This window comes from Chiroxiphia lanceolata, chromosome 4 (genome assembly GCF_009829145.1).
Source record: "Chiroxiphia lanceolata isolate bChiLan1 chromosome 4, bChiLan1.pri, whole genome shotgun sequence".
NCBI classification, from domain to species: domain Eukaryota; kingdom Metazoa; phylum Chordata; class Aves; order Passeriformes; family Pipridae; genus Chiroxiphia; species Chiroxiphia lanceolata.
Genome location: NC_045640.1, coordinates 28,264,430 through 28,281,984, shown reverse-complemented (window position 1 = coordinate 28,281,984; position 17,555 = coordinate 28,264,430). Strand labels below are relative to the sequence as shown.

The 17,555-nt window shown below is 37.5% G+C and overlaps 1 protein-coding gene across 2 annotated transcripts in view; it reads left to right on the top strand.

Moving 5' to 3' along the window:
* SCFD2 (sec1 family domain containing 2) overlaps nucleotides 1-17,555 on the top strand; it is a 189,351-nt gene that overhangs the window by 7,575 nt on the left and 164,221 nt on the right. For both annotated transcript variants that reach the window (XM_032685875.1, XM_032685873.1), the window contains exon 2: nucleotides 167-335. In XM_032685875.1, the coding sequence (XP_032541766.1) occupies nucleotides 167-335 (169 nt within the window). The remainder of the gene's footprint in view (nucleotides 1-166; nucleotides 336-17,555) is intronic.

Here is a 17,555-nt window from a genome sequence, read left to right as displayed (position 1 = left end):
AAAAGGTAAGCATGGTTCTTGATGTTATGAATACCAGCATTGTGCTCCCCAAAACGTGGTTATTATTTTGTTTTCAATTCCTTGTATTTGATTGGGATTTATTTCCTATTTATGCACCTAGTTTTTGGTTTTTTTGTTTGGTTTTTTTTTTTTTCTTTTTCCCCAGGAGCAGTTGGTCATCATGGTGACAATCTTGCAGAGAAGATACTTTCTGTGCTTCCCAAGCTTCCTGGCCACAAGACTGATGTGATGGTTAACATGGTGGAACTTACAGCACTGCAGACTACAGCTGAAACTTACAGTATTATAGCACCTGGCTGCTTAGCACAACCAAAGTAAACATTCTTTTCTTATTTCTTTTTTTAAAATGTCAAATGTATTTCTTATCTGTCTTTGAAAAAATGAACAAGAGAACAAGTCTTAAAAAAACCAACCTACCAAAATAAACAAAAAAAAAAATCAAACCAAAAAAAACCAGTCAGGCTTACAGCAAAACACCATCTGGTCGTAATTCTGCTGGAATGTAGTTGTCTATATGTGAGCATTAGGTGACCAGGCCAGATAAGACTTCCAAAAGTGGGAGAATCTCAAGACCTTTTAGATTTGGGTTGTTTAAATTTCTGTAGATTACTGTAGTAGATATCAGTACAGAATAAACACCAAGAATTTCCTTTGTGACATTTCTTTTTCTGCCTAAGTAACAGGTTATGCAAACAGGTAGGTCTTAATTGTGACTTCCTTTTCCCATAAGCCTGTTTATGATTATAGTGTGAGCTGCATGCTAAATTTTTGTTAGACTACCAGTTAATTTAAGGTTTTATTCCCGTTTTCAAGCACAGTACCTGTGGAGAATGATAATAAGGCACAAATTTAGGTATACAGACAACTTCATAAGGGCCTGATTTTTGCTTAAACGAGAACAATCCAAAACCAGTAAGCTTGAACAATTGTATTTAGCTATGTATAATCTGTAGCTAAGACTTTACCAGCAAAGTGCATTAGATTTTATGTTTCACTTTCCAAATTTAGTTGTCCAATCTGAAACTTTCCTGCAGCTTCTGTTATTATGCATAAACAGGAAAATACACCTGATTCTGGTTTCACTCCACAAAAAAAAATTTTGCTCAGTAGTGCTCTAGAAATTAATGAAGTGCAAAGGAGATTAAAGTTCTTTCTCTTTTGCTATAGTGTTCTCCTCATATGTTAGAAAATGGTTTTTCAAGATGGGCTATCTAATATAGTTTCTATTCTTCAGATTTGACTCCTTTTGGTGTTTCACACCTGCACTCTACTCCTCTCCCCTCTCTCCTTCTCCCTACCCCCCACTCTGCAAAGATTTCAGATTTCCAGTATTTCAACATTACATTCATTATTTTCTGAGAGCCTCCAGATCCTTTGTCACCTTCCATCTCCCACACATGCTGTAACTGGGTCCAGTTTCTAGGTTTCATATTGTGTAACTCACTTCTTCTGCAGGAGTTGGAGAGGAAACATTTCCTCATAGAGGTGGACTCAGTGGTAAGTTGCTACTGGGGTCACTAAATTAAATAAAATTTATTCTGGTTTTCTTCTCACTCTCTGCTTTTCAGCCGATCCCTGAAGTAGAAGTGAGATGTCCTTAAGATTTGTCTATGCAGCAAAATGAAGAGGTCGTTGTCCATGGTAGAACACTGTGGTAGCTGTTTGTGCTAACTTTGAGTAGCTACCAGAAATAAAGAAAATTTTAACAGCATGAGCTAGGGGAAAAAAATAGATATTTATTGCTCTGAGATTGTTGACCTGTGCTATCACTCCATTGTTTTTTAACATTGACGAGACTAAAAGTAGTACTGGTATGCCTTCCCATGGTGAAATTATGATTTCAGTCATATATTCATGTTTTCAGGAATAGCCAACAGAGTTTTATTGTGTTCTAAGATGGTTAATATTATATATATGTATATATATATATATACACACAAAGGTTTGTTTGTATATTTACTGGCTCATGGGAAGGTGCCCTGTGTTAACAGTACATTTAGACTTAATATGTTTTGCAAAGTCTTCTATGGACACAGCTGCTTAAAGAACAACAGGATTTGGCTACAAGATGCAAGTGTGGCAAATTTGGATGACAGCAGCTGATACCTGGTAGCAAAGCAGTGGTACCATTACCATATCAGTCTATAACAGCTTCCCCGAAATACTCTCCATTTGCAAAGTCACGTTACAGAATCTGTTGCACTGGAAATTTTTAAGAACAGATTAGGCAAATACTGGTTTAAACGGGCTTAATCTTGCCTTGGAGCAGAGTAAAGGGACTAGATGGCCTTTAAAAATCTCTCTTGTGATAATTGTTCACAACTGAAGAAGAGTAGAAGGCCTTAAAATAGTCTCCAGATTCCAAAGAAAATGGCTCTGTGATGTTCAACCTGTGTTTTACTTTTTCTCCAACTATATAATTAACAGGAACAGTTTATAGTTTAATATAGGCATTTCCAAACTAGCTTAAGATTGTTGATGATGAGTACTAGAAACTGTAACAGTGGCTGAAGACGTTGCTGAAGGTGGGTAGTTGTCATTCTGTTCAACAGATCTGTATTCTCAGTGTTGGATTATAAACACCAACATTAATGTCTTTGCTAGTGTAAAATGATTGTTCTTCTGAAGCACTGAAAGTGATTAAAAATTCCCACCAGTAAGTTTCTGTGTCAATTCTGTAAGAAATTCCATAGGATGCTCTCAATTCCTCATCAGCATGGTTATTGCCATTGGTAGCTGGCTCAGAACTGTTACTTGTAATTGAAAACTTAACTCTTGATTTATATTTGTAAATGATGCATGGCAAGTCGTCTTCCTCTGCTTGTAAATTTTCTATTTGCTCTGATTAGTGAACGTGCCGGCACCTTTCCCGGGAACAGGAGCAGTGCCTTCAGTTACGCCCAAGTGGAATGTGTGGGGCTCTTCTACATGAAATTTTGCAATCAGACTGTGGCATTTCAGACTCACATATTCAGAATATTTTTATAATGTTTTCATTGTTTTCTCTCAAGTAGTATTTGAGCATGCTTTGGTGAGGGGGGGGAGAGAGAGAGACAGAGAGAGAGAGAGAGAGAGAGTCTGGTCCTTCCACACAGCTTACTATATTTAACTTTTCTTGTGGAATGCCACTCCAGCAGAAACATCTGGGCTCAGTTACAGAGTTAGCAAACAGAATTAATGAATAATTTATGATTGGTGTAGTGAAATAAAGCAGGGTTCTTTTCTAAAATCTAAGGAAATAATGGGCTTTTTTAAAGATTTAGATGAAAATGTAAACGCCATATGCTGCTTGAGTTACTGTACTTTGAAGGTGTTCTCTTTGTGAGGAAGGGAGTTTCTTAAAAGAAAAAACATTCTAGAGTTCTTTGTTTTATTAGTCTTATTAGCCTCAAAAATCTCACAGAGTAATTGTTTGTCCTGCTGTAGTCACTGAGATGTTGCTGTTCCAGTGTGAATGTCAGTAGAGTTATGCTCTTTGAGAATTGTGTCAACATATTTTATTCATTTTTATATACAGATGGATGTATGTAACAGAAAAGAAACAGATCACAGACATTAATCTAAAGACATCCACTCCTAATCAGAACTGTTGATTTCTGATTTAGGAAAGCAGTAGCCATCCTGTCCTTTCAAACAAATGACACATAATAGAAGTGAAATCTTAATGGTAGAGGTGATTTGAAAAAATTAATTACAGTTCTCTTACTGGTCCTTGTATTTTGGTAACCCACACAGAATTTTTGGGGAAATTCTTCCAAGTTTCAGCTTCTGATTTTAAGCCTACGTGTGGTGGCTTTTAGGAGTTGTCTGCTTGGATGAGCATCAAGCTCTGTGTATTTGTGAGCAATCCATCCTGTACATTTGATAACAGTTCGGTCACGTTTGTTTGTCAAAGCACCTATCTTGTGTTTTTCAGACTGTTTTTTTAGCATGTGGAAACATCCTACTGTCAGTAATGAGTTTATCTTGATGGAAGTTTATAATTTTCATCTCTTACAAGGTGGGAACTGAGGTGCGTGGAGGCCCCATGGCTCCCTAAAGCCCCAAATTAAGGCTCCCTAAAGCCCCAAATTAAGGTTCAGATGCTTGAATCCTGGCCGCAGGTCTGTGGTGTATGGGAACAAGAAGTAAAGGGTTAAATGACACCATGGGCTACTGAATATCTCTGTGCTTTCTCTTTTTTTAATCTGCTCTTCTATTACCCAGGAACACTTTTGATGTGCTCTGCTATTTTGCTGAATAAACTGAATATTTAATTCCCTTATGCACATTTCAAGAACTTGCTGAATAGAGATTTCTTGCCTGTTTTTCCAGTCTTGCAGAAAGCATTGATATGCAGGCCAAGAGTTTGAGACACAGCACCTCCAAAATATTTCCTTATGTCTTTGTGTGAGGGGCGGAAAAGTAGATGTTCTGAGGGCAGTTGATTAAAAATTAGGACATTCCTGAAGATGGAATGGTAAAATTTCAGTGTCTGATGTTAATGGCAGTTGCAAATACATGCTTCTCCCAGTTCTCCTTAGTTCTGAGGTTGTTATTCATGTTTTAGACCAATTAGTACTTTTAACAAATGCTACAATCTGGATGGAGAAGAAAGCCCTATTCAGCTGCACCTCTGCATTTGGGCAGTGTGATGATGCAGTGCTCTTCTGGTGCAGGTGGGACTTGGACAATCCTGAGAGTAAAGGAAGGCCATGAGGTGAGGGGACTTGCATTCCAGTCCTGGTTCTGCTGTCAGCTTGCAGTGTGATCTTGGACAGGTCACTTAATTTCTTTCTGTGTCTGATTCCTCTTGTAGTCCTTTTCTGAGGAACTTGTTTTTTTAACCAGTAAAACAGTGAGTTGCTCAGGAAGTTTGAAGACTGCAAGGCAGAAAACTCCTAGGGATTCTGATCTTTGAAAGGTTACAAGTAACAATGCAAATGAACACAAGGAGAATTAGGGTGTCAGAACAATCAAAGGCAGGATCTCCATTTGTCCTTTCTTTGGTACCATGTCCCTCCCACTCCTATGAGGAGTGCTTTGTTGCACTGGGAAAGGGAGACAGTTTTGAGTTGTACCACCCTGGCATCCTTTCCTGTGAAATGATGGAACAGCAGTTCCGGTGCTCTCTGTTACACACACTGCCATATTCTTTGAACAATCAAATGTATGATGTGAATTTCAAATGAAAGATTTTTTTGTGCTTGTATGGTAAAGAAAAGAGCAACAAGAATTATAGGACATTAAAGATAAATGAAGAGGACATTAAAGTCTCCCTTAAAGCTGGGACATAGACTTTTTTTGAATGGTTGATTCTATTCTCTTGGAGTTTTTTTGTTTAGTTGTTTTTTTTAACCAGTCAACAAGCATTTGAAGGATATCAGTGATATTTTTTTTTTTTTTAACAGTGAATTAATTACAAGCTAAGCTTTGTGAGGATGGTTCCTGGATCTCTTTCATATTTTCAATTCTTTTTAAAGTATTTCCTTTATGTTGGCTGTAGATATTAATTAGAAAAAAACCCACAACTTTTTTTTGCATGCATGAGTTTATAAAAACTTGTTATAAGAAGGTAATTTGAGACAGTGTTATTCTTGAATGAGCTGAAAATTTATGGCAGAAATTAGAGTAATTTTTCTTTCTGGAATGTTAATATTAAAGAGGAAACATTAATACCGCAGTAAGAAAATCCAGATGTCAGGACTATATTCCTTCATATCCATTTTGAGTCTTGCAGAGGAGGAAGGGTAACCTAAAACAGTGGATGGCAAGGCTCTGTCAGACGGGTAGAGCAATGGCTGTGTGCTCAAAACCTCTTTTGGATGTGTCCCGGTGCGTTGGTGGTGGTTCGGCAGCAGCAGGATGCTGCCTGCACGGGGCTCCCTGCCTGTCGCTGCATCTGGGGTGCTCCTCGATCTTTTCCGCTGCTGGACACTTCCCCCTGCTGGGAGCTGCGCGCTCCTGCTCTCCCAGGACCCGGCCTCCTGCCTCTTCTGCTGTCCTGTGCTGAACTCGGCTTTAAACCTAAACTCAACCCCCTCCAAGACAAAAAAAATGCCCAACCAATCAAAAAAGTCACTACCCATGCAGCTTTTTCCTATATACCTTTCTGTACAAGCTGAGCAGCACTTTTGTGGAGAAAAGGAGATCTTAACTGCAGAATTTATGAAAAGCAGACATCACGTTGCATTAAATAAAACTCAAACTTACTTTCACCAGTGACAGGTGAAATTGCAGCCCAGCTCTGTGCTTCTAGGACTCCTGTTGTGCTAATAAGGTCCATTTACAGGGAGATGAATTGTGCTTTAGAGGGTTTTTATGTTGGTACCTTTTGCCTTTTCAGCAATCCAGCCAGGAGATGTTTCACTAAGTGGTGAATGCCCCAAGTAGGAATGCCCCAAACACAGTATTCCCCACTGCCATCATGCTCCTGGACTGGCAGCCTTCTTGCTCACCACTTTTATTTTAGTCATAGGGGCTTAGAGTGCAGTCCTGAATCGGGGCCCATTCAGTTTCCTCATTGTTTGAAATTTCTCAAGGCATCTTCTTGTTGGGAATAACAACCCTGGCTGCATCAGCTTCTGGGGTTTGTCAGTCAAGACAAGCTTTCCAGGAGACACTTTCTGCTCAGTTTCAAACCAGCCTGAATCAAGTGAACATAATTGACTGTTGCCACGGGACGAGATGAACAAGCTGATAAGATTTATTATATCTTACAATAAATGTGTGTATTTGCTCAGATCTTTTCAACATTGGACCTCCTTGAAATGGAAAAAAAAGAAGGGGTGAGAGGGGTGTGCTAAGAGTGGAAAATTCTGGAAAGAGGTCAAGACCTCTAGCTTGCCTGTCCTGTGTAACATACAACATTGCTAGAAGACCTTGCTGCTGCTCTGCAAAACCCCAGTTTGCTGCAGTAGTAGGTTTGCTGAAGTAACTGACAGAGGAATCTCATGAGGGTTTTTCATCTGACCATTCTCCTGCCTAATAGATGCCATGTTTTTGTCAATCGCCTGTTATGACAGAGCTCAGAAACCTTAGAAGTTGTCTTCTAGATAAGGTGAAGATTGAAGATTATTTTCCTTGAGATAAAGAATGAATTGGGCTGACAAGCTGAGCGGTTCTTCCTTATCTATGCTTCTCAGCCTACAGAAAGGCCTTCTGGGGGTTGTGGGAAGCTGGACTGTTCAAGACTTTGTTCCTTGTGCTTTGAGGACCTCTAACTACCCTGTTTGTCTGGGCTACCCAGGCTTAGTAATGAAAGTGTTCAGACAGAATTCAGATTTTTTTCCTTGGCCCTCTGACACTATCATAGCCATCTTCAGAGTGCAAGGTTCAAGAAGTTTCAGAGGCTGTTGCCTGTAGAACCAGCTAGGTGAAAATGCCTGAATCAGAACCCTTCATGCTTAAATTTTGAAGACATTTTCTTAGTTCTTCTGAAGAAGGACTCCCTGTATTTATATTATTCTCAATATAATCTCTATTTGAATACTGTCATTAAGTCCCAAATTTCTGACTTTCCTTTATCCATGGAAAGACACAATAAATTTGAGTGTTACCCAGAAGATGTCCAGCCATCAAAAGGTCTCTGAGTATGTAGCTGGTTAGCAGAGCAAGGTAACTTAATGCCTGTAAGGAAATTCAGTGAGTACAATCCCTCACTTAGTTTATTATCTAATTGTTCCCTTGTTAGAATTGTGCTTTGTTTTGCAGGTACATTCCTTGCAAGATATAAAGAAGGACAACTCTCTTTCTGATTAACTGTCAGAAATAGTAACTACTGATGTCTGCAGTCAGGACAGAAAAATCTTTATGTTGCTTAGGGGTGATGGTTTTTTGGCTGTCTGCAGAATTTCTTTTAAAACTGACATGGCTTTTTTGTTCCCTTAATGCCTTTGTTTGTGAATTTTGTGAGTTTCTTTTTTCCCGTCTGTAAGTTAGCAAACTGCTTTTCTTTTGGTGTGGCCACAGCGCATTTTCCTGCAGATGTATTCAGAGCTCAATAGCAGCATAAAAGTCTGTTAAAGGAGACTTTATGATTCTCTAAAACGAGCTCTGATCTTTCTCGTGTTATAGTAGGATCTCCCAGCGACTGTTGCTTTGGCTGACTTTGTGAGATTTTTCTTAGACTAGCTCTTACTCCGCTTGGCCAACTGCCTTCAAGTTTACCTCCTCAATGACCCCAACAGCGAGGTTTGAAAATGCAGTGGTCATGGCTAGGCGTCGCGAACGAAGATTTGGAAGTGATCAAATGCAGTGATATGCATTGGCCTTATTACGTACTGCAGAATTTCTCATTTGCTGTTCAGTCATAGTGGCAGAACAGAGAGTGACTGAGTGACCTGGAGGGGTGTTTTGGTTTATCATTCTTATACTATAAAGTAAGCCTGCTGTATCTTACAACAGAGAAAAATGTGCCGTAATAGACTGATGAGAAGAACAAATGACAGCTGGTTATTTGGATGACAAAGTAATGTTTGGGAAGGAAATCTGTTGGCAACAGGTTTGGTTGTAAGTTTTGACTATATGATTGGGGTTATTTCTTGATTCCAGACTTAATATGAAACAGGATTCAAAGCCTAGGCAGGCTGAAATTAATATGAAGTGAGCTATTTACCTGTCAGAGCTTAAAGATGCTTTTACTCTGGAAAGTAGACAGAATCTGTGCATACTGAAATATTTTGCTTTTATACAGGTAAATGCTTACATGACAGTTGAGTTTAATTTTTTATGACTATTGGTTTTAATTTTTTATAATTGGGCCAAAAATCCAGCATCCTCTTCTGTTACTTAGCATGGCTAAGTAATATTTAACATGACTTCTGTTATTCAGATGGCAGATCTTTTGGAATCTAATTCATAATGCCTAGCTCTAGTGCTCACGTCTCTAATGGGTATTGCTACTTTATAGCTGCTCAGAGTTTCAAAAGTGGTTGTGAAAATTGACCAAACCACACCAGTTTTTATGCCCTGATGAACTGCAGCCCCCAAAACAGACCACCTGTGGGCATTGGATGACCGTGCTACACCAAGTATCACTTAATTTGCATAGATTGTGAATATATTTTCTAAAATTATCTTCAATTGGTAAAGATTCCCATCCTCTGTAGGAGACAAAAGTCTTATGACCAAACTAATTCTCCCCACAACTGTACTAATTTTTTAAATAAGCAACCAGAAAAAGAAATCCATATTGAGCAATATTCAATTACTGGAAACAGCCGCAGAACATATGCTGAACATGTATACTCCATGTGGATGCTCAGGCTCCAGTTGCCCCTTAAAGAAGGGAAATTAACCTTCACAGAAAAAGCTACAGTTCTTATTAATGACGGGGGAATAGGCTGTGGCTTCAAACACTTCTTTGCACAGGTTGGAAAATTGGTTTGGTGGTGAGAAGGGTATGTGGAGAATTAGACAGCACCCAACACACTGCTTATAGAATCCCTTCTTAGGAGGAGGATGCAGAGTTAATATCATATGACTACAAAAAGTGACTGAAAATCCAGAGATTTTGGATTAGAACAAAATTCTGCTCTCCTTACTCATTCTGTGGCAGGCAGAAGTGTATCAGGAAGGGCTTGTGATATCCAGAACACAAGATAAATATATGCAATGTAGACAGAAGTCCTTATCTCGTTCTCTATGACAGATCAACCAGAGTATGGAAATGGTTATAAAAATGAAAGCCTGAGGCTGAAGCTTTATTCTTTTTGAATAGATGTCAGTTTGGACAGCTAGAATTGTCCATATTAGGTTTGCATGAGATCTGAGGAAGCTAGGGCTCTAGGTTTGAATTGAAATATGACAAATATGCTACTTTGAAGTACCAGAGGGGAATAATGAAGATACACAGGACCAAGCCCTCAAATTCATCTAAGTTTCACCAACGTGATAGCAGAGAATCTGGCCCTGCATGTTCAAACAACTCGTCTTTAGAATGTAAAGTCTGCTTTAGATTAATTTTTTTTTTTACTATTTATTTTGGATCTCCAAGTATCTACTTTAATACTTGTTCTCAACTCATAAAGAGAGTATCTTTGTTTTAACTAGTTATGCCGTAAGGCTTCCTAAGCAATGATTTTTGTGGTAACTGAGTCATTTATGGAAAGGTCTGTCTTTCCAGCTGTGAGAAAGATGTATTTTTGTACATTAAGGCCTCAAAATGGCTTAGTGAAGAGGTTGCATTGGTTACTCAAGGCTTTAGGCAAGCAAGTGAGGGAGAGAGGTCAAAGTCAAAGGAGACTACCAAAAAGTGGCCTTGTAAATCAAAAACATTGAGGAGAGGGAATTCCTGGCATTCCATGGTATCTGGTTATATTTTCTTACATTTCTCTAATAAGAAAAACACACTTCAGTTGTGTTCTTGGTGAATGTTTTCACTTGTCTCATCTATCTATGCTGCCAAATGCGACTCAAAATATATTGGTCTTACATGCCTCAAGAACATCTACTGGATAGCTAACTAGTGCATCTGTAAAAGTGAACTTGGCACTCCAATGCAATCCCTGAATGTAGATTCAATTGTCAGCACCTCATTACTAACTCTTTCCCTGGAATCATTTTTATTAAAATAAACTTATGCAATAGCTTTAAAACACAGAGTAGAATGCTGTAATGTAACCTATTGTGTTACATGTAATGTTCTTAAGTAATATGTTTGTTGTAAGGATCAGACGTTACATTTCATATAAATCATTGCTTTGTCTAAAAACGAAATTAAAATTCTGGACAAGTAACTCTTTAATATACACATTTTAAAGAGCTGCTTGAGAAGAATTTTGCTATACCTAGTAGTGTACAAAATCCTACTCAGAAGCTTTCAGTTAATTTGATTCATACAGTCTGGCATTCTGCATAAGATATCCTGCAGCTTGTAGGAATGAAACATTTTACTGAACCATTTTGTTGGCCTAAAAGGCAGCCAGTTGAAACTCAGACAGGACTAAGTGATGGTTATGAATATGAGAAAGTTTTAGGAAATTATTTGCATGCACTTTTTTCCTTCACCCCTGCACGATTTGGCCAGCTGTTAGAGGAGCAAGAGTGGATTTGAGGGCAGTGCTGGAATGATGGGCTGCTTTATTAGTGACCAAGAGGGCTAAGAAGGTTGTGATGTATCTGGAAAGCCTTTCAGCATCAAACCTTCTCTTTATTTTGTGAAGTAGTGTATATCCACATCTGCTAATTGGAAAACAGAGTGGGTCAGGTCGCAATGAGCAATTCCACTTCTGAAAGAATTTCACTTTTCAGTGATTTTTCTTTTGTTTGTCTTGAAGGAAGCAAACTGGCTTCAGCATTCATCTGGACGCTCAGTTGGTTTGTTTCTGGCAGTCCTCCAATTGCTGAGGTGTGCTTGGCTGTTTATCTGGATCAGCCTGCTTTTAATTGTTGCTCCAGGGTCTAAAGATTAGGTGCCACTTTTGTTTTTGAATGGTGGTGGACAGCTGGAATAACCTTTTTTTTTTTTTTTTTTTTTAACTACATACCAATGAATCCACATGCTATTCAAGGCTATACATCTTACCTTTCTACAGGAGACCCTTTGGAAAAATCTTTGAAGACTTCCAAAGAGTGTATTATGGTTGTGGGGGTGGGCATGCAAGAGAAGAAGAGGAAGAAGCACTCCTAGACCTGGTCCCATGCTGAGTCAATACAGTCCTGAATACCTGTCAAGAAGTGACAACACTACCATGTATTTGGAGCTGAAACTTGTTTTTCCAAGTCCAAGTATGATGCGTAGCTATCCACAGTGTCCCAGTATCACCGTATTTGTTTGAGAGCCCCATTAGTACTACTGTTTGAATAATGGAAAAGTAGGTAAATGTTCTGTGACCTGTAATAAAGGTTCTTCCACAGAGATGACTGCTGTGAATCTGTTGCAGAAGGGAGGCAACCTTACCAGGGGACTATAGTTGAAAATTCTAACAGTATGTATTATGTGTTTTGAAATAACATAATGTAGAAAAGGAACAAATAGGTATTAGAGGAAGGACAGAGTTAAACTATTTTGAAGTGTCCTGACCACATCTTAGAACTAGGACATTTTGCCCAATGGATAGTTAATCTTCTTTTCTCTTTGCACAGAACATGTTCAAAATCATGTCTGTATACAAGATGGAGCTTGGTGGGATTTAATACTTCAAGGGTTTGTATGACCTAAACATCAGTCGGCTTCTGTCAAAACCAGCCCTACTTTCCTGAGATGCATCTTGCTTGCTCTCCATTCTCTCTTAAGTAAACTGCCATCTCCCTGTGCTTAGGGTGTCAGCAGACAGGGTTAAAATGATCCAACCTTGTGTTTGGTAAGTACACTTGCTGTAGATCAAAAAGAGGAAGCCTTAAAAAAGATTAATAAAATCCCTCTTTTATTGGTACACTTGACTTCCAGTAAAGTTTTTGAGATAATCCAAGTTTTGAAAAAGACACACTGGAATTCATATATTTTAAGACAATCAGAGACATTTGGTTGCAGGATAATAATCATGCAAGATTATAAACTTCAGAGGTTCTTGAAGTCAGTAAGTAACTGTCATAAAAGGACTTCAGGCAAGGATGATGAACTGTTTCTTGTTGGTACAATTGCCAGGCATGGCTTCTGTTCCAGGCTGTTTGCATGACTAATGCTTCCCTTTCATTCCTGCCTCAGCTTGGTAAGCAGCAGCAGCTCTGCATGGGTTCCTTTTCCTAACCCCTTGCTATCCCAAAGTGTCTTTGTTTCCTCAAGACTTGCCTGAGGGTAACATCTTCCAACATTAGCATGAGGACTAAAAACATATTGCAGTTTGCACAGTAGTCGTGTAATGGTGTGAAACATCAGTGGCAGTCGGTTTTGTAGACTGTGAGTAGAGCTGGCTTCAGAAATGTATTTCGGGAGCGCCTGGTCCTTTGCCAGCCATTTCATGCTTTTGCTGTTGCTTCTTCAAATCGTTCAGCTGGAGCAGCCTTACTTGCTTAGAGGAATTCTCTTCCCAACAAAAGATTTGATAGCTGCTGCAGAAATGTATTTGTAAGGCTTTTGTGTTCTCAGTGTTGCTGGTCACAAGCTTATACATGTAATAGAACAAGTCACTGTTGTAGCTTAACAACAACAATCAGTGTGGACTTCTGTTAGAGTGTTTATGTTGCTTGTAACAGTGATAAGATATTTATACAATATTACAATTTTTGGGCTATATTTTTATTCCATCTGTGTAGTGTTTGATGAATATTTTTTTACTCATTTTATTCTGATTATATAGCATTTTCTAGAAAGGCACAGTTAGTAAATTTTAAAATTTCTCTATAAAAGGAATTGCTAGTCACTCTGTAAATCCTCCAAATTAAACTCTAGCTCAATATGGAGTTTATGTTCTTATCTTTTCTATTACTAAGGAATAAAGAAAAAAAAGTGTAGTTTAAGGAAACTGCCTTTATGTTTCACAGCATATAATCCAGTGGAATACTCCATATTATATTGTTTCCTTATGTTTCACCTTTTGTTGACCTTCAAGTTTATGGGTTCAAGTGGATATTAATGATCTTGGGAATAGCTAGAATAAACAGAACTCAAAGGTGATGAGAACCCATAGCTCCCCAAACTATTTGTTGGACTGGGTAGTTTTGGTTTTTAACACAGGAAAATGCTGTACTGACTGTGTATAATCAGATGAAACATTGTAGAAGTGCTGTCTGTCTAGAGGATATCAGTTTGAAAATATATGTGTATGTAAAATTCTATTTTAAAAAAAGTTCTGAATGTTTTCCAAGAAATTTTCACTAAGCAAGTGTTCTAGTATTAAGCTGAAACAGAAATTTTGTATTACTAGTCTATGTAAATGGAATAGAATAAGAGTTTTCAGATATTCTGTGTGCATATTTGCATGCATACATTTGTGCTGACTTTTATTATGGTAAAATACAGTCCACGAATTATTTTTCTGCTAGCTTGAATTTTTTTTTTTTTTTTTGGTTTAGTGCACACTGGTGCCATTGGTTTATACTATTATTCTTTGATATTGGAAGCAGAAATGAGTGGAGTTGCATTACTTTTCAATAACATCATTAATGCGCAGCTGCATTGTCTCATGTATGTGGTTATTAGCAAGTAAAGTTGTTTTGTGTCATAGATGCTAAAGTGTATATGTTAAGCTTTTTGGCTTTCTGAAGCCAAAAAGCTTATTGTATGTGTATCACAGCATATATATATATAAATATGTCTGTATTTAGATCAACATGAAACAAGACTGTGGTTAAAATGCTTGTCGTTACAAGTTTACATGATGCTTGGACTGAGGAAATGTTTGATAAAACTGAAGATGGTGGATTTGGCAAGAGACAAACCTGCCTCACATGGTGGTTGACCACACTCATCAGACTTGTGTACATAGTCTAATTTATAACTATGGCCATCTGTAAAGTAGATAAATGAATAAGCCAAAAAAAGTTAAGTTTCTCTTTTAATTTTTAATAAAAAAAAAAGGCAAAATGTAGAATGCTATATTATCATTTACTTTTCTTAGGAGGATTTTCTCCCTTCTTTTTAATTAATTCCTGATGTGAACTGAATCCTTGCCAACCTTTTAAATAATTAATTGTTAAATTTTATTGTCATTCAGTTCACCCGCGGAACCAAAAATATATCAAATTTTAGGAGTCCGATTTACTGTCCATTATCTCTGAGGGAGGGAAAAAGAATTTAGCCCAAAGCAAAGAGCTTTGGGTAAACAAAGGTAAACAAAGAACTTGTGGGACAGTTTGGGGTTGCTGTGTGTTTGTAAGTACCTCTGAACTGTTTTGTTTTTAAGTTTTCCCATGCTCTACTGAAAACGGGGAGCATATTTCTTCCTGGTTTGGAGTATAGCAGTCATGATTTTATTGGGGCACAGTAGTTTGTATGAAATATAGCACTTCTGCAACTTTAAATGCTAATGTTGTTTAAAAGCTGTTTTGATATCACTCTTTCACAGTTCTTGTCTGTCTGAAATGAAATTGTAATTTTGTGTATTCTCAGCATATTTTAGACCTTGCTACTATGTCCATGCAAATCCTGTTTCACACTTCACATGCTTCTTTGTAAGATGAATGGAAACTTATTGTCATGATACTCAGTAACAAATTCAAATAATACTTTCCCATTACTATTGGTCTTAGTCACTGGTTGCGTCTGGTGTATCTTATTTTCTGTTTTCCTAATGTTAATTAGCAGTCTGTTTTATCATCTTTTGTCTGAAAATGATGGCAAAATTTAAGTTAACTTGACTGGGTGTACAGCATTGCCCTGCAGTGTCAGTATCTGTACGTATTCCTTTATGAATCTAAATATCATAGGTTGAATATAATAACTTGCAACTGTTCCCTCTCTTATTGCTGTGTTTTAACCAACTTTCCCCTTGTGCACTAAACAGTGTACCCTTCGTTTGTTAGCCAGAGCTTTCCAAGAGTAACCCCTGTGCTCTGCCTGTTGGATTTTTTTTTTTTTTTTATGGCCATGTTGAGTCAGCTGTAGACAAAACCAGTAATGAAGGAAAACGTGGGCTGTATCCTGTGGAGCTGCCTGGAAGTTGCTCCCAGCTGTCAAGGAGTAGGCAAAGCAAGTTCTCTGCTTCCCACTTTGTGCAACATGATTCTCTATGCTGGCTCAGTGTTACTGGCACAGGGAGATCCATGCCAAGGTGAAAACAGGGGAGAGGAGGCAAAATATTATGAAACTTTTTGACTTTTAGTGGCAAATTTTGTCGTTTGATGAACAAGTCTATGTATTAATCCAATTAATACTGTACTTCCTTGGTATTTATATCTCTATATTGAACTACATACAGTGAACTGAACAATAAACTCATGATATAAATGTGTTACTTCTCACCCTTATTATTACTACAGATATTTCAGGTAATCCAGAGGAGAATCCATTGTAGAACTATGTGGCTGATCAGCAGCTCCTAGTTTTGCTTACAGTACTTTAGCCTTGCTGGCTGCAAGCTGATTTCCAGCACTTCAAATATTATTTCAGAACTGTTTTTAAAATGCCTGGCAGCTTCTGTTTTATACATTGGTTGTTTAAAATAAGTGTTTTAAAATAAATTGGTGGCAAAAGGCTCTTAAAAATTTAGTCTTATTTTAATGATTTTTTTTTCTGTATCTTTAGAATGGGATTATATTTTTAATTAAAAATTTATGCTGCTTGTGTCTTGCAGAAAAGTAATTCTATAATTTGATAATGAAATTTTGTTACATCTAATAAATAGTAATTTGGGCATATAGGACTATGCTTTAATGGTACAGAAACATTTATATACCAGGAAATACTCCTGGTGTAGATGTAGTTAGTAGCAAAGTGTATCACGTTGGAAAGGCCTTTAGTTTTCTTTTGGGGAAAGTTCAATAGTTTGCAGAACTAACAATATAGAAAATTCATTTATGTGACCCTTTCTGTTGTAGGACTTGATTTATTTTTTGCTTAAATATCTTATGAAGCACTGAAATATCTTTTGAACTTTGCAGTGCACTTTAATTGACAGATTAGTTTCTCATAGCTTCTTTCATCTATTTTTGTAGTGGCATTATTTCTTTAAAATTCCTGTTTGCAGTGTGGAAAAATGCAAATCTCAAGACCTTATGTGTTGTTGAGGTAGAAAAGTTGGTGTTTTAACAGCACTCCCCATGACCTTTAGTGAATCAATTGTTTTATCAATCAAATTATGCTAGTATGAGTTAATTAATTAACTTGATCTTGATGTGACACAGCCTTCCTGGAGTATATGCAGAAAGGAGAGAGAGGAAAGAAGGGTCTGTATAAACACCACATGCAAAGGCTGAATCTATCAGCCTGCCATTAGCCCTTTATCTAAGAGGCTCTTGGCATATAAATCAAACAATAACCTCTCTGTTTTGACTCTGTGCCAAAGTACACAGCCACAGTTGAGTCTAGGACAGATTACACCCACCAAGTGGCTTGAGGGCTTGGAGTGAAACTGGGAAATAAGCATTAAATTCTTTAGAAACATGTTTATGTTATTTAATGTTGGCTGTTGGACTTTTTTTTTTTTTTTTGGGAACCATTTGTATGTTCTAATTGTAAAAACCAGTACATGGAGGCATTTTAACATACATCTATGTGAGAATGTGAGAATAATGTTCTAACTTGAAGGGCTGTGAAGAGCTTGTTTTTCAAAATGTTTTGTGTGTTATGCTACATTGCAATATTTTTACTAATCTATGACAAAGGTGGTAATATCCATGCTCCTGCAGTTTTCTTCAAGCACAATACAAAGATGACATTAGGTTTTTGTTTACTTTTTTCCTCAGGTTAGAATGGATCAGAAAATAGTTCAAATTTCTACTGTCTGAGGGGCATTTAATTAAACTGAGCTGAGCTTCCAACTACAAAATGTCCACCAGCAGAATTACAGTCCACTGCTAAGGGCCACTTTAAAACTTATTTATTTTACTTTCTTAGAAATAAATAGATTTAGTCCCTTTTGAGGATGTGCAATTTCTGTTTATCTGAAAATAAAAATTTTGAGGATTTTTTGTTTTCCTGCTGAATCTTTAGTTGAACACATTGGCTAGCCCAT